Source organism: Scyliorhinus torazame, chromosome 10 (genome assembly GCF_047496885.1).
Source record: "Scyliorhinus torazame isolate Kashiwa2021f chromosome 10, sScyTor2.1, whole genome shotgun sequence".
In the NCBI taxonomy this organism is placed as follows: domain Eukaryota; kingdom Metazoa; phylum Chordata; class Chondrichthyes; order Carcharhiniformes; family Scyliorhinidae; genus Scyliorhinus; species Scyliorhinus torazame.
This window is the reverse complement of record NC_092716.1, coordinates 72932522-72959612: the sequence shown is the minus strand read 5'-3', so window position 1 is coordinate 72959612 and position 27091 is coordinate 72932522. Positions and strand designations below refer to the sequence as shown.

The window sequence follows — 27091 nt, the reverse complement described above, 5'->3', positions numbered from 1 at the left end:
TGAGCCCGCAAGAGATCCCTGCCTTCCTCCATTACTGGCCTCTTGTGTATTCCTGATTTTAACTGTTTGGCCATTGTCAACCATGACTTCTGTTGTCTATGCCCGAAGCTCTGGAATTCCCTGCCTAAACCTCCCTTCCAATGCTAAAAAAGAATTCTAAGGGCTGGCTTCACAGTTTTTGAACCTAAGTGCGGAGGATTTGTGGCATTTTACGTCAAAGAAATTGGCGGCGCCTCCTCACTGGTCGCTGAATGACTGGTAGCAGCTGTGCTGCATAAACCCGCCGGCTCCCACTAAAAACGGCTGGAGAATGGCCGGGTCCATGGCCGCGAATGCGCCAGGCGACGATCTGCAGCAGTCGCGCCGTAAAATTTGACGCCGGCCGTGCGCGGACCCGATCTGCCAGATAGTGTCCCCATGGCCACCGCCTGGCCACCCCTCACCAGTCCCCCCAGCCCTCATGGAAGCCCCCCCCGGCCAGCAGCATGGCTCCCGCCCGACTTCTGGACACATTCTGCAGCTGCCACGCCGGGTTCCCGACCACTGATACCACACGTCATCCGCGCGGTCGGGAATGCGGCACATTGGGGGCAGGGGGCCTTCAGGTGACACGCTACGGCCGTCCCAACAGTGCACGGTGCGCGGCCCATTGACACCATTTCGGGGGGGGGGGGGGGGGGGGGGGGGGGGTCAAAACCTGCGTCAAACAGGTGCCACCCCCGATTTCGGCGTCAAAACGGTTTCTCCGCCCGATCGCCGATTACGAAATCAACGTTGGGGAACGGTGAATCCCGACCTAAGTGTGGGCTAAACCAGTGAGAAACTCCCCAGGACCCAAAAAGGTGACTAAGTGTCATTGATTAGCAGTGGGGAACTCGCCGGCGCAGCCAGCGGCAAACTCCCTGAAAAACCCACCACATATTAACTTAGAAATTTTGGGGGAGAATCGCACCCCATCTCTGTCTTGAAAGGGAGAGCCCTCATATTAAAACACTGCCCCCTGGTTCTGGACTCACCCACGACAAGAAATATCCTTTCCATGTCCACTTTATCAAGACCAAAAGAGCAGAATTGAAGAGGTGAGGTGAAACTGTCTGTCCTTAACAACAAGGTAGCATTTGACCGAGTGTGGCAAAAAGGAGCCTGAGTTAAACTGGAGTCAATGAGAATTGGGGGATACTCTCCACTGGCTGGAGTCATACCTAACACAAAAGAAGATAGTTGTGGGATGTCGATCATCTCAGTCCCAGGGCATTATTGCAGGAGTCCCTCGGGGGAGTTTCCTGGCCCAGCCACCATCAGCTTATTTATTAATGACCTTCCTTCCATAATCAGGTCAGAGGTGGGGATGTACTCTCATGATTCTGCAATATATAGCTCCATTCATGACTCCTCAGGTACTGAAGCTGCCGTGTCCTTATGCAGCATTCAGGCTTGGGCTTATACGGGGCAAGTAAAATGTGTGCCATACAAGTGCTAGGCAATGTCCATTTCCAACTAAAGTGAATCCAACAATCTCCCCTTGAGATTCAATGGTATCACTATCACTGAAACCCCCACTGCCAACATCCTGGGGGTTGGCACAGCCCAGAAGCTGCACTGGAATTCTGCAGTGAGTAACTGACCTCCTGACTCCCCAGAACATGGCCACCATCTGCAAGATACTAGCCAGGTGTGTGATGGAAAACTCTCCACTTGCCTGGGTGAGTGCAGCTCCAACTACACTTAAGAAGCTCAACACCACTTCCGGTGGCGGCTATGAAGGAGTAAGTCGCACATTTGGGTGGCTCCTGCTCTGGTCGGACGTTTGGACCTTTCCCCCCCGACTTTTTTTTCGGTTTTAAGCTGTAAAGTCGAAGGCTGAAGCAATTAGGCTCCGTTTCCTCGTATCGGTGTATGGAGAAAAGGACCAGAAGTGCACGAAAAGGTAGAAATAGAAAGATAGGCAAGAGCTGTGCTGACGCTGCAGCAGGAGACAGCATGGCTGAGGACTGGACTCCTGGTGTGTCAGCCCAGTGATCAACGGAGCAGTTGATGCAGGTCATCCAGGACGGCTTTGCCAAGCAGAAACGGGACTGCCTGGACCCGATTAAAGAGTGGATTGATCGGCTGGAGCACAGATTGGACGCCCAGGATCGGGCAATCCAGAAGGTTGAGAAGGTGCTGGCTGAGCATGATGAGCATTAAACTGCCATGGAGCTGGAGGTGGGGATGCTGAGGGACCAGCAAAAGAAGCTGCTGGAGAAGGTGGAGGACCTAGAGAATAGGTCCCGCCGGCAGAACTTAAGAATTGTCGGGCTCCCGGAGGGGTCTGAGGGAGCTGATGCTGAGGCATACATAGTGGGTATGTTTGAAAAGCTGCTGGGGGAGGGGACATTCTCCCAACCCTTGGAGGTGGACAGGGCGTACAGAGCGCTTGCGAGGAAGCCGCGAACGGGGGACCCTCCAAGGGCAATGGTGGTGAGATTCCACAGGTTCCTGGACAAGGAATGTATTCTTCAGTGGGCGAAGTGAACGCGAAGCTGTAAGTGGGACAACAATATCTTGCGGGTTTACCAGGACCTGAGTGTGGAGGTGGCTAGGAAAAGGGCAGGCTTCAACCAAGTTAAGTCAATCTTCGTCAAGAAACAGGTGAAGTTTGGATTGCTGTATCTGGCTCGTCTCTGGATCACATATGAGGACCAGCATCATTATTTTGAGTCGCCCGAAGACGCGCTGGACTTCGCGGAAAGAAAAGGACTGGTGGTGGGCTGAGAACTCTCGAACTTTGATGCAACTTGTTGGCTCATATTGGGTTTAAAATTTTTTTTTTTATTGTTTCTCTTCTGTTTTTGAGTTCTGTTTAAGAAGGGGGGGGGGAAAGTTTTTTCGTTTTCGGGCTTTCTTTTTGGTGAATGTTGGCAATGCCTTTTTCTTTGATGTGCACTTTTGTGGGATGGAGACGTGCTTGTTTGTGTTTCGGTGTTTTTTCTTTTCAGCTGGGTGATTGTGTGGGGATCGTTAGATGAGGGAATTTGTTTCTATGAGTGGGGGGGGAGTGAGGGAGTGAGGGAACAATAGGTGGGAGACTTTTTGGTGCCGGGGGCCACCAAGCTAGCTGGGTGAGCTAGCTCAAGGAAGCACAGTGGGGGGTGTGCATATGTTTAGTTTATTGTATGGGTTAGGTTTTAGAGTGGTGTTGCTGGGGGGGGGGAAAGAGAGGTAGTTGTTTTGCTGACGAGGGAGGGACTTCAGTTGGGGGACTGAGAGAAGGTCGGTGGCGGAGGCTGCCGGGGGTAGGCCGGAGGAGGCACAGAGCATTGGCTAGAGGCGGGCCCAAGAAAGGGGATGGCTGATCGGTGGAGGTGGGGGGCACTTTGCCCCCCACATAGGCTGATCACCTGGAATGTTCGAGGGTTAAATGGGCGCGTGTGTTCGCGCATCTGAGGGGACTGAAGCCGGAAGTGGTAATGCTGCAGGAGATGCACCTTAGAGTAGTGGACCAGGTTAGATTGAGGGAAGGCTGGGTCAGGCAGGTCTTCCACTCGGGGCTGGACACAAAGACTAGAGGGGTTGAGATCTTGATTAATAAGCGGATGATATTTGAGATGGGTAGAATAGTTTCAGATGTGGGGGGTCGATATATTATGGTTAGTGGTAAGCTGGAGGGATGAAGGTAGTGCTGGTTAATGTATATGCGCCAAATTGGGATGACGTGGAATTTATAAAGAGGATGTTGGGGAAGATACCAGACCTGGACTTGCACAAGCTGGTCGTGGGAGGGGACTTTAATACAGTTATTGATCCCGGCCTGGATCGGTCACGCTCGAAAACGGGCAAGGTGCCAGCAATGGCAAGGGAACTGAAAGGGTTCATGGAGCAGATTGGGGGAGGGGGGGGGGGGGGATCCATGGAGATTTAGGCAGCCAAGGGTGAAGGAGTTCTCCTTCTACTCCCACGTGCATAAGGTATACTCTCGGATCAGACGGGGTTCGTTAAGGGCAGGCAGCTGGAGGCCAATGTAAGAAGGCTGTTAAATGTGATCATGATGCCCCCGGAAAGTAGGGAGGGAGGTGGAGATAGTGGTCGCGATAGATGCGGATAAAGCTTTTGACCGGGTTGAGTGGAATTATTTATGGGAGGTTCTGGGGCGGTTCGGGTTTGGAAGGGGCTTTATTGAATGGGTCAGGTTGCTGTGCAAGTGCACGGACGAACAGGACGACTTCGGACTATTTTAGATTGCACCGGGGGACGAGACAGGGATGCCCCCTCTCCCCACTGCTGTTTGCGCTAGCTATAGAGCCGCTGGCAATTGCTCTGAGGACCTCAAGGGGCTGAAGGGGTGAAGGGGCTGGTCCGGGGGGGGGTGGAACACAGAGTCTCGCTGTATGCGGATGACCTGCTTCTGTGTGTTTCAGATCCAATTGAGGGGAATTTTAGGGGAATTCGGCCTGTTTTCGGGGTACAAGCTTAATATGGGAAAGAGCGAGATGTCTGCGGTCCAGGCGAGGGGTCAGGAGAGGCGACTGAGGGAACTGCCGTTTAGATTGGTAGGGGACAGTTTCAGGTACCTAGGTATTCAGGTGGCGCGGGATTGGGACCGGCTTCATAAATTGAACTTGGCCCACTTGGTGGATCAGGGAAAAGGTGATTTCCGGAGATGGGATGCGCTCCCGTTGTCTCTAGCTGAGAGAGTCCAAACGGTGAAAATGTCGGTTCTCCCGAGATTCCTGTTTGTATTTTCATTCCGCGGTCCTTTTTTAAGCGGGTCAATAAAGTTATTGGGGGGGGGGGGGCAAGTCCCCGCGAGTGAGGAGGGTAATGTTTGAGCGGAGTCGGGGAGAGGGAGGGCTGGTGCTGCCGAACTTTAGCAATTATTACTGGGCGGCTAACATAGCCATGATTAGGAAGCGGCTGGTGGTTGGGGAGGGGCCGGCAGGGGAGCATATGGAGGCGGCTTCTCGCAAGGGCACAGGTTTGGGGCGCTGGTAACTGCGCCTCTGCTGTTCCCGCCGGCGCGGTACTCCACCAGCCCCGTGGTGGTGGCGGCCTTGAGAGTCTGGGGGCAATGGAGGAGACATGTGGGAGCAGAGTGAGCATCGGTCTGGTCCCCAATCTGCGATAATCACCGGTTTGCCCTGGGGAGGATGGACGGGGGGTTCCGAATATGGCGGAGAGTGGGGATTGAGAGAATGGGGGACTTGTTTATAGAGGGGAGCTTTCCGAGTATGAGGGCGCTGGAGAAGTTTGCATTGGTGGGAGGGGAACGAATTTTGTTATCTGCAGCTGCGGGACTGCTCCCCTCGATAAACAGATCTTCCATCTTCTCGATCCCTGCTCTATGCAATCTCCGAAACCCTCCATCCAGCCTCCCCGGGCCAAACCGATGATTACTGCAGATTGGAGTCCAAACCGATGCTCCCTCTGCGGCAATTTCCATATTTAAACTTTTAACTTTAGTAAGCTAGAGATTCCATACAAACTATTGCATGTTTGAAAAGCTAGCAAAGAACAAAGAAGAACAAAGAAAAATTACAGCACAGGAACAGGCCCTACGGCCCTCTAAGCCTGCGCCGATCCAGATCCTCTATCTAAAACCATTGCCTAAAAGAACAAAGAAAAATTACAGCACAAAGCATTCATTTCCACCTGTTCCTATGAACTTTGAATGGATCGCAGTTCTTTAACTCACACAACTTCTACCTGTTCAGTTACTTTAGTCAATCCACTGTGAATAACAGTCTCTGAGATAATAATTTCCACAATTCTCGTGACTGCAGATTGGCTGTGATCTGTTGCAAAATGAGATAATCAGAACCAACTGTTCCAAGTTCATATTTCTGGCAGTGGTATGAATACTCATTTAAAGACATTTCAACCCTTACAGAAATATTTCTAGATAGTGAACAGTGATCTATAGCATTGTAGATTCTGTATGACCGAGTCTTCTGAATTTTATGGTCCCTCTGTAGATGGATCAGAAGCAGAGGTGCCTGTAGAACTTTATGGGTGCCTTTCCCACCATCTACCTGCCTACCCCCAACTTGGCCAGAATAGAATGGGTGGCTACTGAGGCCATAGGCAGCTCATCTGCCATTGTGCCGATTGAGGACCTTAAGGGCCATTTTCCACCTTGCCACAGTTTTTCGGCTGCCTAGAGGAGTTCAGTGACACGGACGAAGTATGGCAGGTGAGCCTGCTTGGGTGTTGAATGGGAAAGGGAAAGGAGGATGCCATCTTCATGGATCCTCTTTTCCAACTGGAGGCCCACACCAAGGTCTGTCCCGGTCCAGGTGACCCCTACTCCAATCTCCATGCTTGTGCACCTTGGTCCTCACCCCCCTTGCCCCTTTGCCCCCCCCCTCCCCATTGCACCCTGAAGCATCCTACTATGGCCCCGCCGAGAACTGCCAATGTACCTGTCATCGAGCTCCTGCCTCTTCTCTTTCAGAAGTCGCAGTAGTGCCCACTGCCCCAGGACCAACGAGCTGCCATCCAATGACATTAGAAGCGGAGGTCTCATCCCGAGCCACCTAATGTCCCATCAAGCATTAAATGGCAGGAGAGGGGTTTTAGGACCCAGCCAGCCATAAAATCCTACCTAGTATCTCAAACATTCAGCAAATATTAATAACCAGGGTGTTACTTCGGACATCTCTAAGTATATTATAGTATCGGAAAGAATACAACCTGTACCGCAACACGGTAGCATTGTGGGTAGCACAATTGCTTCACAGCTCCAGGGTCCCAGGTTCGGTTCCGGCTTGGGTCACTGTCTGTGCGGAGTCTGCACATCCTCCCCGTGTGTGCGTGGGTTTCTTCCGGGTGCTCCGGTTTCCTCCCACAATCCAAAGATGTGCAGGTTAGGTGGATTGGCCATGATAAATTGCCCTTAGTGTCCAAAATTGCCCTTAGTGTTGGGTGGGGTTACTGGGTTATGGGGATAGGGTGGAGGTGTTGACCTTGGGTAGGGTGCTCTTTCCAAGAGCCGGTGCAGACTCGATGGGCTGAATGGTCTCCTTCTGCACTGTAAATTCTATGAAAACATACATCGCTCACCTGAAAATCTGTAATAATTTCTCACTTGGGGTATTTTTCAGCCCTGTTAGTATGGCATGAAGGCGACTAACACAATGTGTTGCAGAGGAAATCGGGGTCACACAAAGGTTGCTTTCCTTCATATACTTGCGACCAGTAAGTGGTGTTGAAACGGAGAGTGCCCGGGACTGTTGAAGAAAATAAATAATATTCAGGTGTTAAAAAAATCTTTCATCCTAATCTATCTAGAGAATATTCCAAATTTAAATATTGTGCAAGGAGTCTGCAAATTGCAAAATACTTGGTGACTGTCTCAAAATGGGCTATTGAAAATTAATTCAAGGAATTTATATTTGCGTGTCTATCCTTAGAACTTGGATTTAAAATTACATTAAGGAGTAATTTTCCAATGGCACACACTTGCTGGAGATTGTTGTCTATCCGAGCACATTTCAAGAATTTGGAGGTTCTTTGCATGATCTTCCAAACATTAATTTAACAGCATGCACTCAAATTTCTAGCATGTGTTCCCTGCACACCATCCTCTCCAACCGACTCTGTCAATGCCCTCGCAGCCCACTGAGTCAGAAAAGTATCCTTCAGACTTAACATTCATAATTATAAGGCTTTAAAAAAATAATTCACTGGCCACTCTGCATTAAGATCATTAATCCAGCCTTGTGACTACTTTCAGATATTGTTACACAGGTAAACGTAAGGTCGCCATAGTCCCAGATGACCATAGGCTGCTTTCCCTTTTGAGGGGGAGAGCTGACCGGCGGTGATTTAACCTGAGGATCACTAAGGGGGCAGCAAAGTAGCACAGTGGTGGGGGCAGCACGGTAGCACAGTAGTTAGCACAGGGTCCCAGGTTCGAGCCCGGCTTGGGACACTGTCTGTGTGGAGTGGAGTCTGCACGTTCTCCATGTGTGTGCGTGGGTTTCCTCCGGGTCCTCCGGTTTCCTCCCTCAGTCCAAAGATATGCAGGTTAGGTGGATTGGGGCAGCACGGTGGCTCAGTGGATAGCACTGCTACCTTACGGCGCTGAGGTCCCAGGTTCGATCCCGGTTCTGGATCACTGTCCCAGTGGAGTTTGCACATTTTCCCCGTGTTTGTGTGGGTTTCACACCCACAACCCAAAGATGTGCAGGCTAGGTGGATTGGCCACGCTAAATTGCCCCTTAATTGGAAAAAATGAATTGGGTACTCTAAATTTGTAAATGGTTAGGTGGATAGGCCATGCTAAATTGCCCTTAATGTCAAAAAAAAATGTTAGGTGGAGTTATCGGGTTACGGTGTAGGTGTGGGCTTGGGTGGGGTGCGCTTTCCAAGGGCTGGTGCAGACTTGATGGGCCAAATGGCCTCTTTCTGCACTGTAAATTCTATGATTCTATGAGGGCACGGTGCGGTGCCAGACGCATAGTCGGGGAGGGGTTGTGGGAGTGGTGGGGAGGGTGGGGTTGGAGAGTCAAGTCAGGGGTCCGGTGCCAACTTGCGTGTGCAGCCCAGCGGAGTTCGTTGATCGTCTTTTGGCACTGCGTGCCGGTCCTCCTGGTGACGCTCTCTTGAGCTGACTGCCGCTGCCACTTCCTCCCAGGCGGCACTGGCTGAACCGTGGCTGACCCTCTAAGACCCTCAGGAGAACAGGGCATCCCGTCTGGCCAGTACTTCGTCCTACAATCTGCAGGGCTGGTTTAGCACAGTGGGCTAAAACAAGGTCAGCAGCACGGATTCAATTTCCGTACCGGCCTCCCCGAACAGGCGCCGGAATGTTGTGACTAGGGGCTTTTCACAGTAACTTCATACTTGTGACAATAAAAAGATTATTATTATTACCTTCTCCCTGGCCTGTAAAGGATCTTTTAAAAAAAAAAAAATTTAGAGTACCCAATTATTTTTTCCAATTAAGGGGCAATTTAGCATGACCTACTCAGCACATTTTTGGGTTGTGGGGGCGAAACCCACACAGGCACGGGGAGAATGTGCAAACTCCACACGGACAGTGACCCAGAGCTGGGATCGAACCTGGGACCTCAGCGCCGTGAGGCAGCTGTGCTAACCAGAAGGCCACCGTGCTGCCCCCTGTAAAGGATCTTTAAATTGCAGTGGGACCTTTCCCTAAACTGGTTTATGGCAGCTAGTGCTGCAAAAAAAGGGGGTATGTCCTCCTTCACTTTGATGGGAGCTGGACTTCGACCCTGGACCTCGACAATGAGCTGCACTGCCTGGATCTCACCTGGCCCGAGTCAAGAGGCTGGGCGAAACAAGCTTGGAGAAAAAAATCAAGTAATTAATTGGGCACAGCAATCTGACACTGATTGCCACTCCAAAGAAGTTGTGGCCAGATATACGTGTTTGGTGCTGCTGAGAACACAGTGCAGGAATTTGTTCTCTTCATAAGGTTCAGTTTCCCATGTGTGTAACGTAAAAGTACATAATCACTTTAAATAGTCAAAACTATTCCTAGGTGTTTGGGCAGCATGATTTTCAAAATGGATTTTGCATAAATAGAATAGCAAATGTTAAGTTGGATAAAATTCATTTATCTGCTATCTTAACTAATTTATCTTAAATGCTTTAATATCCTCATTAAAATATGGAAAATGGAATTTCACATGAACACATTAATGTTACTAATGTCTCACAGTGCAATGTAGCCCACTATGTAATCCTCTGTACAGAAAGACCCATTTTCACGATCAAGATTCATAGTTTTCATAGAATTTACAATGCAGAAGGAGGCCATTCGGCCCATCGAGTCTGCACCTGCTCTTGGAAAGAGCACCCTACCAAATCGCACACCTCCACCCTATCCCCATTACCCAGTAACCCCGCCCAACACTAAGGGCAATTTTGAACACTAAGGGCAATTTAGCATGGCCAATCCACCTAACCGGCACATCTTTGGACTGTGGGAGGAAACCGGAGCACCCGGAGGAAACCCACGCAGACACGGGGAGAACGTGCAGACTCCTCACAGACAGTGACTCAACCAACCAACCAACCAACAACCAACCAATACTCAACCAACAACTCATTCAATCACATTTCATTATTTGATTCAGGGTGATTCTGTACGTTTTATACTGTGCAGCTTAAAGTGTCTCAGTGATGTCACACAGCTTGACTTTAATCGAAAGGAGTTTTTTGATTCTATGACTTCAGTCAATAAAAGTATTTAAAATTATACACACAAACTGACATAAAATCAGATCTAATGTTGAAGTACTTTATTAGCCTACGTAGAATTAAATATCCGCAATACATCTGTTGTACTTGCACAACTACTCCAGCACGTTTCTTGCATAATTCTGCAAAAAGGTGGGAGATCAAATACAGTAGTTCCTACCTTATTGGGGAAATCCTGCTCCTTATGGAGGAAACCCATGTCAGAACTAACAGGGCCCAAGGCCTTTACTGAGCATTCCTGCCTCCATAAGGAGCCCAGCCTAAAACTGGAGGTCAGTGTACTGAGGGAGTTGGTACTAGTCACCAGGCTGGCAGAAATGTGACATAGCCAGGTAAGTAGCCTTCACCACGGAGGATGGATAATTTTAAAAATTGTTAATATTGGTCTCCTTCCTACAAAGGAGCAAACAGTACTGACTCTCTGGTCATATGTGCTTGCCACCCCATTGCAATTTCTGGAATCGCAGTCCAGATATTTTCCAATATTATTTTGTAAATCTAACATCTCTGTCATAGTTTCACTAGAAAGCTCAATTCCTACGTTGTCAAAATGTTGTTGAAGATTGTGCTCCACTTGCATCCTTTCAGCTGTCTCTGCATTTGACATGTTGCTCAGAAACCTGTTTGGGGTTCCTATCTCTTCATCTGCATCATCTCCCAGGAAAATCCTTTCATCAATGTTTCCCACAGTTAACACATATTCATCATAGGCTTTGTTAATGGCTTTACTGTAACAAAAGTGAGATAGAAAATAACATAAATTGTTGTAAAATAAAGCCAGACACAGTTATTTAGGTACTTTCCATACTTGCGAGTTAATTAAAGCGCATGCACTTTTCATGTCCTCAAGATCTTGCAAAGTATCTCGCAACCAATAAAGTGCATTGACTATTAGATAGTCAATAATGCATCTAACTCAGCCTTAAAAATACTCAATGACCCTGCTGGCCCTCTTTCTGGGGAAGAGAATTCGACAGACTGATGGCCCTCAGAGAAAAGAAATTCACCTCATCCCCTTCTGAAATGGGACTCTCTTTTATTTTTAAACTGTGTTCCCTAGTTCTAGTATCTCCCAAAATCATAGAATCATAGTGTAGTCAAGATCCTACAATTAGCAACATGAAAATTAACCAGATAATCTGTTTTGGTGATACTGGCTGAGGGATAAATGTTGGCCAAGTCTCTGGAATAATATCAAACTGGTGTAAAGCAGGTTTTCGAAACCCACATGTAGAGCCCAGTCAAATTGTCCCACAGCCTCTACCCAACTGCAGCATATAAATGTAGGTAGGATAATAAGCTACTGGCAAGCTGATACACAATCAAGCACTTGGAAAAAAACATTTTAACGTTGTATATATGCAGCAATTTTAGAAGTCTAGAAGTGTGTTCCAAATTAAAAACATTTTCAGCATTTCTAGTTACAGCATTGGCTGCAGCAGGCAGTTACTGTCTCTCTCTTCCTGTTGAGTGCTTATTGCAAAGCCTGCTGGCGAACATGTAACTGTGAAGGGCTTCCTGGAAGATTATCTTGTGAACTCGTTCTGGTTTTCACACAATGTCCATCACTGGGGCACAGCAGACTTTTTAACCTTAAAGGTTTGCTGAGAACTCCAGCAAACCAATTTACATCCCCTAAATTTATTTTGCCTCGTCTCTATAAAGGGATGACTCTTGCTACTGAACAGATGAACAGACAGCAGCTTCCCTTCAGTATACAAACACACAAATTAGAAGGAGTAGGCCATTCAACCCCTTGAGCCTGCTGTAACATTTGATAAGATCATGGCTGATCTGGTTTGTGGCCTCAACTCCACTTTCCTGTCTACCAATTATACCCTTTGATTCTTGTCAGTCAATAACCTATCGAACTCAGCCTTAAAAATACTCAATGACCGGCCCTGCTACCCACCTTCTGAGGAAGAGAATTCAATAGACTAATGAGTCTCCGGGAAAAACAATTTGCCTCATCCTCTTCTGAAGTGGGACTCTTTAATTTAGAAATATAGAAACATAGAAAATAGGAGCAAGAGGAGGCCATTCAGCCCTTCGGGGCTGCTCCGCCATTCATTATGATCACGGCTGATCATCCAACTCCCGCTTTCCCCCCATTAAAAGAAACTGCGTCCCCTAGTCTCTCCCATAATGATAGAATTGCTACAGCCCAGAAGGAGGCTATTTGGCCCATCGAGTCTGCATCGACATTCCAAAGAGAACACCACCTAAGCCCACACCTCTGCCTTATCCCCATAACACCACTTAACCTTTTGGACAGTAAGGGGCAATTTAGCATGGCCAATCCACCTAACCTGCACATCTTTGGACTGTGGGAGGAAACCAGAGCACTAAAAGGAAACCTATGCTGACACAAAGAGAGCATGCAAAGTCCACACAGACAGTTGTCCAAGCTCGGAATTGAACCTGGGACTCTGGCGCTGTGAGGCAGCAGTGCTGACCATTGTGCTGCCCAAAGGGGAAACATACTCTCAGCATCCAGCCTAATAAGTCCCTTCATGCTCTTACATATTTCAGCAAGATCAAAAGCTCATTCTTCTAAACTCTAAGCAGGGGTCCCCAAACTGGGCTGCGTGGAACCTGGGGGGGGGGGGGGGGGGGGTGGTATTGGTATGTGCAGAAAGTGGAAAGGGGTGGGGCTGATGAAGGTGAGGGAAGCTAGGATACTGGCAAGACATGTTCAGGATGCTAGCAAAGACTGTGGGAGTGGTCGGGCCGAACCCTATTGTGGCGATTGTGGCACAGGGTGATAAAGAGGAAACATTTGTACAGACTGTAAAAATTGTGAGTTAGGGAGTGTGTTCCCCAGATAATTTATGTTTTGTAACTGTTTGAACAAGTTTGGAATTTTAAAAAGAAAGAAATTGTTGGCTAAGTTATTGGCAGGAGGATGGAAGGATGCCTTCCGGGCGTGGTTGCAGGGGACCAAACAGATTTTGTTAAGGGCAGGCAGCTTTCAAGTAACATAAGGTGGATATTAAATGTGATCATGACCCTGAAGGGACGGGTACCGGAGGTAGTGGTCTCTGTGGACGTGGAGAAGGCTTTCGACCAGGTGGAGTGGCGGTACCTGTTTGAGATTTTGGGAAGGTTTGTATATAGGCCGAAGTTTTTGAAGTTGTACGTGGCCCCGGTAGAGAGTGTACGGACAAACAAGATGAGTGCATGGAGCTTCAGGTTGCACAGGGGAACGAGGTAGGGGTGTCAACTGTTCCCGCTGCTATTCACACTGGTGATAGAGCCCTTGGCGATGGCCCCTAAGGGAGCAGTAGAGAGGTAGGGATTGTGAGGGGGAGTAGGGAACATCGGGTGTCGTTGTACGCAGATGACCTGCTATTGTTCGTGTTGTACCCATTGGAGAATATGGGGAGAATTGTGGATATACTAGAGAGGTTCGGGGCCTTCTCGGGCTATAAGCTGAAAAGGGAGAGATGTATCCGGTAAATGCGCGGGTCGGGGAACCAATCTTGGGGTGTTGCCATTTAGGGTTGCCAGGAACAGGTTTAGGTATTTGGGGGTTCAGGTGACAGGGAGGTGGACGACGATGCACAAATGGAACCTGACAAAGTTGGTGGAGGAGGTTAGGGAGGACTTTAGGAGATGGGATACATTACACCTGACACTGGCGGGGAGGGTCCAGGTGGTAAAAATGAATGTTCTGCCAAGGTTCCTGTTCGTATTCCAGACCCTGCCGATCTTCATTCCAAAGGCCTTTTGCCAGAAACTGGATGCAGTGATTTGGGAGTTCATATGGGCGGGGAAGGTACCTAGGATGAAGAGGGCAGAGACAGAAATGGGGGTTGACATTATCAAATCTTCTGCGTTACTATTGGGCAGTGAATGTGGAGAAGGTGAGGCGGTGGTGGGAAGGAAGGAGAGGGCCAGAGTGGGTTAGGATGGAGGAGGAGTCCTGTAGGTGGTCCAGCCTGAGGGCCATGGTGACAGCGGCACTTCTGCTGGCGACAAAGAGGTACTGTCCACAATTAGGGTGTGGAACCAGTTGAGGAGGCACTTTACAATGATAGGGAGGTCGGTGCTAACACTGCTGTGTGGGAGCCACGGGTTTAAGCGGGGCGAGACGGATGGCATGTATAGGAGGTAGAGAGAGGTGGGGCTTGTGAGGGCGATGGATTTATATCTGGAAGAGAGGTTTGCAAGTCTGGAAGAGCTGTGGGAGAGGGTGGAGTTTCCGAAGGGAAGCGAGTTCAGTTATATGCCAGTGAGGGACTTTGCGAGGAAGGAATGGAGAGGGTTTCCCAAAGCTGCCAGAATATACCCTGTTGGAGAGGTTACTGCTACCAGATGTGGAAGGGGAGTGTAGGATTGGCCATATATACGGGTGGCTGGGTGAGCAGCGGGGAGCACAGGTGGTGAGGATTAAGGAAAAATGGGAGGAGGAGCTGGGGATAGGAATAGAATGGGGAGTGTGGCAATGCGCAGGGTGAATTTGACCTCCTCGTGTGTGAGGAGGAGTTTGATTCAGTTTAAGGTAGTGCACAGGATGCATATGACTCGGGCGAGGATGAGATTCCACGGGGTGGCAGATGAGAGCGAGAAGTGTAGGCGAGGACCAGCAAATCACGCACATATGTTCTGGGGCTGTGAGACGTTGATACTGGGAGGCGGTGTTTGGGACATTATTAAAGGTTGTGGGGGTAGAAGCCGGGCTGATTCCTGTGGTGGCGATTTTTGGAGTATCGTAAATGCCGGAGCTGATGGAGGGGAGGAAGGCCTATGTTGTGGCCTTCGCCTCTCTGGTTGCCCAGCAAAGGGTTCTCGTGGGATGGTAGTCGACAACGCCACTGGGGAGGCGGGCAGGCTGGGGGATCTGCACGACTTTCTCCAGCTGGAAAAGATCAAGTTCAAATTGAGGGAATCAGCGAAGGGTTTGAGATACGGTGGGGACTGTTCATGACCATGTTTGAGGAATTGTTCATCCGGTGGGGGGAGGGGGGGATGAAAAGGGGGAAAAACTTCCCAAACTGTGAACTGCGAGGTGGGGAAAATGTCTTCTGATTTATTTATATTTTTGTACCTTTGAATATGTTTGGAATAAAATACATTTAAAATAAAAGTGAATGATGGTGTGGGTGAAAGTGTAGATAAGAGTGTAAGTGAGTGTGCGAGTGAGTGGGTGTGTGAGGAGCTGTCTGAGGGGGTGAGAGTGGCTGTGAGTGAGGGTGGCTGTCGGTGAGAGGGTGAAGTAAAGGAGGAGAGCTAGAGGGTGGTTGTAGTTGAGGGTGGTTGTAGTTGAGGGTGGGTATGTGTGAGGGAGTGTGAGACAGCGGGTGCTCCCATTAAAAATTACAAAAGGTGGTAAGACTTGGAAGTATTTGTTGAATCATAGAACATTATTATAATAAATGTATACATATAAGACATAGTGGGCGTGATTCTCCGATCGCCAAAATCGCGTTCGGTGATCACCCGGGGAATTCATGTTTACGCTGGAATCAGGAGTGGTGCCGTTTTTGCGATGCTCCCCCCCCCTCAAAAACAGCGTACTCGGGGAGTACAGACATCACCTGAGGCCCTCCCCAGATGGGTCGAGTCCTCAACGGTGTCGCCCGTGTATGCTCACACCGTTCAGGGACCTCGCGTGGCGGCTGCAGACTATGTCGTTTCCGCTGGCGGGGGGGGGGGCTTTGGTGGGGGCAGGGGTGATACAGGGGGACAGTTTTTGCAGGCCAGTTCCGCGAGCGGCCGGCGCTATGTTGCACAGTGTGGCCGCCGCAGGCCGTTGCCGTGCTCATGCATAGCCATAAACCCGGCCATTCTGTGGCCGTATCTGCAGGTAACGCTGCAAGGCTGCTAGCCCCCATCGCGCGGGGGTGGCGGCAACTTTCTGATTTTAAGACCAGACGGATCCTGCGGACATAATAATAATAATAATAGCTTATTGTCACAAGTAGGCTTCAATGAAGTTACTGTGAAAAGCCCTTAGTCGTCATATTCCGGCGCCTGTTCGGGGAGGCAAATCTAGCCCAATGTTTTTGTACGTTTGCATCTGTTGCGCAATTAAAAAAAAAAAACTTTGTTTAATTTTTCAATATAATAAGAATGTTTCTCGGTATTTCTTCAGTATTTTTGGGAGGTCAAAAGGGTTCCACGGCTGGAAAGGTTTGGCAAACCCTGCTCCAATGGGTGCAACAGACTCAACCTGTTCAAACTTTTCTCATAAGAACTTTTCTCATAAGAAAATTCCTACATCCCAGGTCAAGTGGACCTTCTCTGAAATGCCTTTAATGCTATTATATCCTTTCTTAAATCCGAAGACCAAAAGAGAAGTTTTTTGAGGACCACGAAGAATTCAGCACGAGTTTGTAGAGTGAAGCAGAAAGTAACTTTATTTACAAGAATATGTACACATGGCCATTAGTTCACTACTGGTTCCTTCTCTAGCCGGTATCACACTGGCCAACTCTATTTATACAGTTGTACTGCTAATGATTGCCCCACCCCCCTTTCACTGGGGGAGCTCACGTTCCTCAAGTAACATGGGGTAACCAAATTACCCCAGCCAATAGGACCCGGGTAGGTGATAACAAGATGGACGGGATTTTCCCACCCACCTCCTTCGTGTATTTTGGCGGCGGAGGCGTCCCTCCAGCGGGATCTACCGGTCTCGCCGTTGTCAACAGGATTTCCAGTTGACAGCACCCCTCGTAGCCCGGAAACCTATGCATGGCGTAGGGCCGGAATTTCCCACCAGCATGAACAGCCAGTAAATCCCACCCTTGGTCTTACCAACCCTTGTATAATTGTAGAGAACTTATCTACTTTTATATTTTGTTGCCTTTGCAATAAACAGCAACATTCCATTTTGCCTTTCTAATCACTTGCTGGATCTGTATATAATATTACCTTGTGCGGAACAGTGGTTAACACTGCTGCCTTATAGCACCAGGGACCGTGGTTCGATTTCAGCCTTGGGTGACTGACTGTGTGGAGTTTGCACTTTCTCCCAGTGTCTGTGGATTTCCTCCGGGTGCTCCGGTTTCCTACCACAGTCCAAAGATGCCCTGGTTAAGTGGGGTTATAGGGTTATGGGCTAGGACATAGGCTTCAGTAGGGTGCTCTTTCAGAGGATCGGTCTAGATTCAATGGGCAGAATAGTCTCCTTCTGCACTGTAGGAATTCTATGGATTCATTTACCAGGACATCCAAATTCCTCTGTCTGACAGAGTTTTGCAATCTTTCTTCATTTAAATATATTGCTTTTCTATTCTTTCTGCAAAGTGGACAAGTTCATATTTTCCCACATTATACTCCATCCTCCAATGATTTTCCCACTCACTTTACCTATCTAAGTCCCTTTGTAGATCTTTTTCAATCCTCACTTTTCTTCCTTAATTTACAACCATACATTCGGTCCATCCATCCAAGTCATAAATAGTTGAGGCCCCAGCACTAATTCCTGTGGCACACCACTAGTTAGTGTGCCAACCATAAAATGACCAATTTATCCCTACTCTCTGTTTCATGTAAGCCAACCAATCCTCTATCCTGATAATATGTTTACCCCTAAACCATGAGCTATTTTGTATAGCATCTTTGACGTGGCACCTTATCAAATGCCTTTTGGAAATGTTATGGGCCAGGGTTTAGAGAACCCAAAAGTGTATCATGGAGTTCACCTGACCCACAACTTTTAATAGATTGTGGTATGGGGAGCACACAGCCCACTCTACAGGTGTGGTAGAGCAGAAATGGAAAAGTATTTTTTAAAGCAAAACAATGTTTATTCTATGAACTCAAGTTAACCTTTTAAAAACATACAGTGAACATCTTAGCAACAATTAATTCAAATACAACCCCCAAAGACTACAACACTAAGTAAACCTTTAAGCTTTCCTTTTTAACATCCATATGACTTAAAACACCTTTTACCAGAAGCACATCAGGTTAAAGTCACTACTGTTATTAGTTTTAAATCACCAGGTTCGATTTACCGTCTTCAGATTACAGAGAGAGATTCATACATCTTCTGGCTGTGACTGCAGCTATACAGCTCTGAAAACGAAACTAAAACACACCCTGCAGCTTGCTCAAAAACTAAAGTAAAAAGCTGACGGACAGCCCAGCTCCACCCACACTGACATCACTGATAAACACCCATTTCTTAAAGGTACATCTCTTCAGCACCCATTTCTTAAAGGTACTCTCACATGACAGAAATCCAAGTACACCACATCTACACATTTCCCTTTATCCACGTTACTTGGGGAAGTTAATGTGAGGATTAGTTGCCCACATAAAAAATATATTAATATTAGTTGCTATTAAAGAAAAGGCACTAGATAAAAGGCACTACTTACTAGATAAGGAACCAAGAGAATTCCCAAGGTTTGTTTAACATAAACAAAACCAGCCAGCTGCTGTTTACTTCTTTTTTAAAAAAAATATATTTTATTAAAGATTTTCAAACATAATTTTTCTACTTTACAAATCAACATAGGAGATAACACAATAACTGATATGTAACATTATTTAAATAAAATAGTGAACTAGCAAAGTAACAAAAAATAGTGCTCCCCCCCCCTCCCCCCTCTGGGCTGCTGCTGCTGACGATCTATTTCCCCTTAATGTTCCGCGAGATAGTCAAGGAACGGCTGCCACCGCCTGGAGAACCCCTGAACCGATCCTCTCAACGCAAACTTCATCCGTTCCAGTTTTATGAACCCTGCCATGTCGTTTATCCAGGCCTCCACGCCGGGGAGGTTTCGCTTCCTTCCACATAAGTAGGATCCTTCGCCGGGATACCAGGGATGCAAAGGCCAGAATATCGGCCTCTTTCGCCTCCTGCACTCCCGGCTCTTCCGCTACCCCAAATATAGCTAACCCCCAGCCTGGCTTGACCCGGAACCTTCACCACCTTTGAAATCACTCTTACCACTCCCCTCCGGTACTCATCCAGTGCCGGACATGACCAAAACATATGTGGGTGGTTCGCCGGGCTTCCCAAGCACCTCCCGCACCGGTCCTCCACTCCGAAGAACGTGCTCAGCCTTGCTCCCGTCATGTGTGCTCTGTGTAGAACCTTGAATTGTATCAGGCTAAGCCTGGCACACGAGGAAGAGGAATTTACCCTATTTAGGGCATCAGCCCACAGCCCCGCCTCAATCTCCTCCCCCAGCTCTTCTTCCCATTTTCCTTTCAGCTCCTCTACCAGCGCCTCCCCCTCGTCTCTCATCTCCTGATATATTTCGGACACTTTGCCCTCCCCGATCCATACCCCCGAAATCACTCTATCCTGGATCCCCTGTGTCGGGAGCAGCGGAAATTCCCTCACCTGTTGCCTCGTAAACGCCCTCACTTGCATATATCTAAAGATATTCCCCGGGGGCAACTCATACTTTTCCTCCAGCGCTCCCAGGCTCGCAAACTCCCCGTCAATAAACAAGTCTCTCAATCTCCTAATTCCTGCCCGATGCCAGCTCTGGAACCCTCCGTCCATCCTTCCTGGAACAAACCTATGGTTATTCCTAATCGGGGACCACACCAAGGCACCCGTCACCCCCCTATGTCCCCTCCATTGCCCCCAGATCCTTAGGGTTGCCACCACCACTGGGTTTGTTGTATACCTTTTCGGGGAAAGCGGTAGCGGCGACGTCACCAGCGCCTTTAGGCTCGTTCCTTTACAGGGCGCCATCTCCAGCCTCTTCCACGCCGCCCCCTCTCCCTCCCTCATCCACTTGCAAACCATCGCCACATTGGCGGCCCAGTAATAGTCGTCCAGATTCGTCAACGCCAGCCCCCTCTGTCCCTGCTGCACAGCAGGAACCCCCTCCTTACCCTCGGGGTCTTCCCTGCCCATACAAAACTCATAACACTCCTATCTATTTTCTTACAAAAGGCCTTAGTGATCAAAATGGGGAGACATTGAAACACGAAGAGAAACCTTGGGAGGACCATCATCTTTACCGCCTGCACTCTGCCCGCCAGTGAGAGCGGCAGCATATCCCACCTCTTGAAATCCTCCTCCATCTGCTCCACCAGCCGCGTCAGATTGAGTTTATGTAGAGTTCCCCAGCTCTTGGCTACCTGAATCCCCAGATATCGGAAGCTCCTTTCCACTCTCCTTAACGGCAGGGCGTCTATCCCTCTTCCCTGATCCCCGGGGTGTACTACAAAAAGCTCACTCTTCCCCACATTAAGCCTATATCCCGAAAAATCTCCAAACTCCCTCAATATCTGCATAACCTCGGTCATCCCCTCCACAGGATCCGCCACATACAGCAGTAGGTCATCTGCGTAGAGTGACACTCGATGTTCCTCTCCCCCTCTAACCACCCCCCCTCCATTTTCTAGAGTCTCTCAACGCTATGGCCAGTGGTTCAATTGCCAGCGCGAACAGTAATGGGGACAGGGGGCACCCCTGCCTTGTTCCCCTATGTAACCGAAAATACTCCGATCTCTGCCGATTTGTGACTACACTTGCCACCGGGGCCCCATAGAGGAGCTTGATCGAGCTGACAAACCCCTCCCCGAACCCAAACCTCCTCAACACCTTCCATAAATACTCCCACTCTACCCTATCAAATGCCTTCTCTGCATCCATCGCCACCACTATCTCTGCCTCCCCCTCCGCCGGGGGCATCATTATCACCCCCAACAGCCGTTGCACGTTGACATTCAATTGACTCCCCTTTACAAACCCGGTCTAGTCTTCATGCACCACCCCCGGGACACGATCCTCGTCGCTAGCACTTTTGCCAGCAACTTGGCGTCTACACTCAGGAGCGAGATGGGCCTATATGACCCGCATTGCAGCGGATCTTTATCACGCTTCAGGATTAGTGATATCGTTGCCTCCGACATTGTCGGGGGTAGAGTCCCCCCTTCTCTGGCCTCGTTAAAGGTTCTCGCCAGCAGCGGGGCCAACAAGTCCACATATTTCCTGTAAAATTCCACCGGGAACCCGTCTGGTCCCGGGGCCTTCCCTGCCTGCATGTTTCACTGCCCTTTGGTCACCTCATCCACCCCAATTGGCGCCCCCAGACCTGCCACCTCCTACTCCTCCACCCTCGGGAACCTTAGTTGGTCCAGAAACTGTTGCATCCCCTCTTTTCCCTCCGGGGGTTGGGGCCTATATAGCCTCTCGTAAAAGGTCTTCAACATCTCATGTACCTTCCCTGCTCTCCGCTCCGTAGTTCCCGTGTCATCCCTAACTCCCCCTATTCCCCTCGCCGCTATCCTCTTACGGAGCTGGTGGGCCAGCAGCCGGCTCGCCTTTTCCCCATATTCGTATCTCATCCCCTGTGCCTTCCTCCACTGTGCCTCTGCCTTCCCTGTGGTCAGCAGGTCAAACTCCGTCTGAAGTCTTTGCCTCTCTCTATATAGTCCTTCGTCCGGGGCCTCCGCATATCTTTTATCCACACTCAAAATCTCCACCACTAATCTCTCCCTTTCTTTGCCCTTTTTTTTCTCCTTGTAAGCCCTAATGGAGATCAACTCTCCCCTAACCACTGCCTTCAGCGCTTCCCATACTACCCCCACCTGGATCTCACCGTCATCATTGGCCTCCAGGTACCTCTCAATACATCCCTGCACCCTTCCACAGACCCACTCATCCGCCAATAGTCCCATATCCAGTCGCCAGAGTGGGCGCTGTTCCCTCTCCTCTCCTAGTTCCAGATCCACCCAGTGAGGGGCATGGTCTGAAATGGCTATGGCCGAATACTCCGTTCCTGCTGACGAATGTGATATAAAATAGTTACTTTAGAGTTACTAGTTAATGTAATGTAGAAATAAGCCACTTTGATTTTTGCAGTTAGGGACAAAGGAATTTGAGACCGCATGGAAAAAGCAGGAAGAGGTGTGTCTATGAGGGTGATGCTTCATTGATAGGGGCCAGAGAAAGGGATTGGAAGTGAGCCAATCAGAATAGATCGAACAGGTCAGGAGGGACATAGGCTGACCTATGTCCGTCGAGTATGTGAAACTTGATACCATTTGAACTGATTTTGCAGAGATCCCTTTGTCTGTTAGTTCAGTCGTTTTCTGGAATGAAAGAGGCTGGATGTCTCTTACATTTCTGTAAGATGATTAAGCTTGCAAGCTAAATAAATAACTTCTGTTTACGTGCGAATCCGTCTCAACTTTTATTGAGGCCAGACTGACAGAGAAAGAAATTTGGAGATCAACATTTGGTGCCGAAAACCGGGATTTCTCTGGGCGATCCTGTTCCAACTGCGAAATCAGAATTAGACTGATTATGAACAGGAGGACGGGAACAAAGGGCCCTCAATGTAGAAATGGAAAACGACCAGCATTGATTGTTCCCCTCTTCTTATCGTCTGATTAGTCTGGTCACTCGCGGTTGGCACAGAAAGACCGCCTCGACGAAATCACAGGTCAGTCTGGGGATTAGCACTTTAATTGATGGGATTTCATATTGTTGTTTCGGCTTGGGTTAGGGTTTTGGGCTGATGGGACTTTAAATAATAAAGGTTCAGTCTATTATCGGGGTTCAGAGGCTGATGTGACTTTAAATAATAAAGGTTCAGTCTATTATCGGGGTTCAGAGGCTGATGTGACTTAAATAATAAAGGTTCAGTCTATTATCGGGGTTCAGAGGCTGATGTGACTTAAATAATAAAGGTTCAGTCTATTATTAGGGTTCAGAGGCTGATGGGACTTTAAATAATAAAGGTTCAGTCTATTATATGGGTTCAGGGGCTGATGGGACTTCAATAGATGGGGGTTCAGTCCAGTATAACTGTTTTTAAATCTGAAGATGGTTCAACTCTATGTGTGAGTGTTTTAAATATATAGTTGATTAAGCTAAAATTGTCTCCTTGGACTGTAAAGTTCCGAGGTCTAGTTGAGATTGTGAGGTTGAAGCAGAAGTTTCTCAAAGGGTTAACAGCAGCAGGCGGAGTTGAAAACAGACAGTGCTTCTCACTCAGGCCTTGAGATAACAGTCTGCAGTGTAATCGGATACCTTTCCTTTGAGTCAGTGAACACCAGCAAAGTTACGTTTTGAATTAATTAAAGGAAACCAGTGGGTTTCTCCACCTCTTTGATAAAAGTTATTATTTTCGAAAGCAATTGATTGAAATTGCCAGAATCTTAAATTTTACTTACTTGAAATAAGGTTTATCTCATTTTATCTGGCGATTAATAGAAACTTAAAGAAGATCATGGACACCATTTTAAAAAGTGTCAATCTGAAGATGATAATTGATTTTGCTAATACTTATGATAGTTGATTTTGCTAATACTTATGTGTATGTAACAGAAAAAAAAACTTGTTAAAAGAAAAAAATTGTTAAGATAAAAAAATAATTAAGTTGTGAATGTTATACAAGTTTGTATTAAGCAAATTGTAAATTTAGTTCTGAGTTGAGATCAGAGCTAAGCTTGCAAGTTGCAGTAATTCAATTTGAATTTTCAAACATTTTTAAGTTTTAAAAAAAAGGAGAGCAAATAGAGAAAAGAAGGACACAGATCTTGAATGCGTTGAATAGCACATTTCAAAGGCCCATAAATCTTTCTGTTATCTTAGACCTAAAACCTAGGAAGATTGATGAGCCATAGGAATGTCTGGGGCGTTTTAATGAAATCTACCGGGGGCAGTCAGGCGATTTGCTGTATCAAAATGGTCAGAATTCCCCTCAATACTGTGCTATGTTAATGCATTGCCTACCACCTTCTGTGGTTACTGCTGTGAAATGTAATAACATGAATTGGACAGAGAACGACCCTTCCCAGATGGCAAGGGCAGTCAGATTTTACTGGAAGGAGGGTGTAGGCCAAGAAGGAGGCTCAGTTACAAAGGTTAAGACTGAGTATGTAATGAAAAAGGATGATCTGCGATCCTAACAAGCGGCAGAAATGGTAGTTTACCAGCAGGAGCTCCAATATAGTGACTTTGGGTGGGTGGATCAGCGAAGAGGAGGATGAGACAACAGTGCTATATTTCTATCACCCCCCAGTGGTGGACGTTAGACATTGAACAGCCACTATCACTGCATCACGTTACCCTGGCCTATGACAGAACTGGACGAAACAGGGAGTTGGAGGACAAATACTGGCCATTACTTGAGACCGAATGGCCAGTCAAGGTTACAGCCACAGTCACGGGAAAAGAAGGTACAGCCGATTTTGTTACAATATCACCACATTTATGGCCACAGTCAGCTTCGGTAAGCCCTCATATTACACGTCAGGTCCATGACCAGTACCATGCCAGGGATATGGGGCGAATGGTCAGCATCTTACCGCAGCTCGTCAGAATAGGTATGAGATATACCTTTTGAACAATCCACGTCTGACATTTAAATACTGTACCACTATCAATCCAGCCTGTTTTCTTAGTGGTCCCCCTGTCCATGAAGACGCACCTGGCCACGACTGTTTAGCCTTGATTCAGGAAACTACCACAATAAGGGGCGATTTGAGTGACATTTCGTCAGAACAACCTGACATGATTATGTGTGGTCAAATATCCCACCGGGGTTTAGTTAATGACCTACTGCAGGCCCTCCTTCTGCCAGCGCAGATTTCCGTTATTAAATGCGCTGCCCACACGAATGGTACAACCCCAGTTGACGTTGGTAATGAACGAGCAGATTGTGCAGCGCGCACAGCCGCACAAATTCAGCAAGTGATGGTGCCTAAAATGTTAAGTCAGACTAAACGATCTACTATGAATGTGTCTGCTTCTGACAAGCCAATGCCAACCATCCAAGACGTCATAAGGTTACAGGAGGACGCTCCTGAGAGTGATAAACAAATGTGGAAACGGTTAGGTTGTACATATGATTCTGTTTCCTCTTTATGGACCACGCCTGCACATCAGACTTGTATGTCTGATGTACTGGCTTTATGGGTCATCGAATGTGTACACTTTGCAACTCATTGTGGGGCTCGGGGGACTAGTGATTTGTTGCTGGACACTTGGTGGCACCCTAAAATGCAGGGGTTGGCCCAAAGTATCAGTAATCGGTGTTTGATTTGTCAGCAATATAACACCGGAAAAGGTATCCCTTGTGGGAAGGAGCAAACCCCGTTGCCCAGTAGTCCCTTTGAGACGCTCCAAATGGATTACATTGAGTTGGAAAGGTGTCAATGTTATAAATATGTTTTGGTCATTGTGGATGTGTTCAGCAGATGGGTTGAGGCGTATCCGACTATCTATAGTAAAGCTGCTACTGTGGTTAAAGTCTTGATGAGGGAAATCATTCCCCGGTACGGTATACCAGCTCAGTTAAGTTCTGATAATGGGCCTCATTTTATTGGACAAATTAACAAGGAGTTTTGCTCCCAGTTGGGCATACGCCAGCAGTTACACTGTGCTTACAGACCACAGGCAGCCGGGGTGGTTGAAAGACACAATCAGACCCTCAAAACTAAATTGGCTAAATTAAGAGCAGACACGGGACTGACATGGCTTAAGTTGCTCCCCGTTGCCCTCTTCCAGCTGCGGGCTCTATGGCAGGCCTCTTAGAACTCCCTGGAGCCTGCAGGTTCCCAGACGGGTTCAGTTTCATCAGATGACTGAGGAAATGACCACCTATGTTCTAGCCCTTACGCAAGTGCTCAAGGAACTCCATGGCCAAGTCCGCGCGGCTCACGAGCCATTGCCCAGTACCTAGCTCACTTTCAGTCCAGCCCGGTAGTTATGTAATGGTCAAAAATTGGACTAGGAAGGGGTCGGAGCCGCGATGGGACGGGCCCTTCCAAGTTCTCCTTACCACCCCCACAGCAGTTAAAGTGGAGGGGCGAAGTGCTTGGGTCCACCTACATCACTGTAAATTGAGCCCATCTCCACTACTGTAAAAGGTCGGATACTAACCTGCCTCCCTTCTCCAGTGCTATTTTACAGGTGTGGAGCATGATGGAGTGGCTACGCATCGTCTGTCTGATATTTGGCCTCACTTCGCTTGGCGTGTTATTGGCGATGGACATGGAAAAGGGGAATATTATGTATCTGTGTAGCCCCAACCAATCTACAAGGATACATCACCTATGCACAGGTGATGTTCTTCACTGCCCCCATATACGAGGACATGGTATCGACTCATGGAAGGTCATCAAAGTTAAGGAGAATGCGGGAGTCATGAAGCAGCTGCACCGGCCCCGGCGATGGGAAGGGAACATTATATGGACATTGCCTTGTTTTTGGAATACATGTAAATTTGATTTTGGATGTGTTAAAAGTGGTACAATAAAGGTAACATCAGGCTGTCAGAAGAGTGTAGGAAGAGACCATGAGAAAGAGAAAGGGACTAGAGAGAGGACGGGGCGTGTGAGAAGGGAAGTACAGCTAGAACGTAGGTTACCGGGAGATGCACTTAAGTTAATTAAAGGCCAAACTGAGGAAAACCCGGGTAGTATGAATCTCTTCTACCAGATTTACCACCGTCTGTATGGCCAGGGACGGGTTGTCTGCTACCCAAACCCCGCAGCGGTGTCTAGGTTATTTTCTGTTTCACCGCTTTGGGGCACTCCCCAAACGGTGGTTCATTGTCAGCGTTCCGAGCCATTGCCCGAGCAAGTCACTCTTCCTTACGATCCGGATTCAGCACCACCGGCTATTTGCCTTCCCCTCCCTCGGGATAATTCCCATTCACAGTACGATAGGCTGCGACGGTGGAGGGCGTACATACCTAGCCACTTCACTCCCAATAGGGATTCCCGGTCGTACGAGAATTGCTTCAGCAGTGAAGGATATGGCTGTTTGCTGGTAGAGGTGGACACAAATATAACATGTCTGTTTCCCACCTGTACGGACAGGAGGTGCCATATCACCCAGGCGTCTGGCCAATGCGTTTGTTATAGCACCACTTGCGTTCCATTGAACGCTGGCCTCCAGCTCCTTTGTGGCTGGGCGAATGTCTCTCATATCACTGTTGGGAATAGG

General features: G+C 48.1%; 1 protein-coding gene across 2 annotated transcripts in view; it reads right to left on the bottom strand.

Moving 5' to 3' along the window:
* Nucleotides 1-27091, bottom strand: part of rbl2 (retinoblastoma-like 2 (p130)) — a 239909-nt gene that overhangs the window by 60279 nt on the left and 152539 nt on the right. For both annotated transcript variants that reach the window (XM_072518251.1, XM_072518252.1), the window contains exons 8-9: nt 10748-10934; nt 7039-7205 (exon numbers count right to left, since the gene is read on the bottom strand). In XM_072518251.1, coding sequence (XP_072374352.1) covers nt 7039-7205; nt 10748-10934 — 354 coding nt within the window. The remainder of the gene's footprint in view (nt 1-7038; nt 7206-10747; nt 10935-27091) is intronic.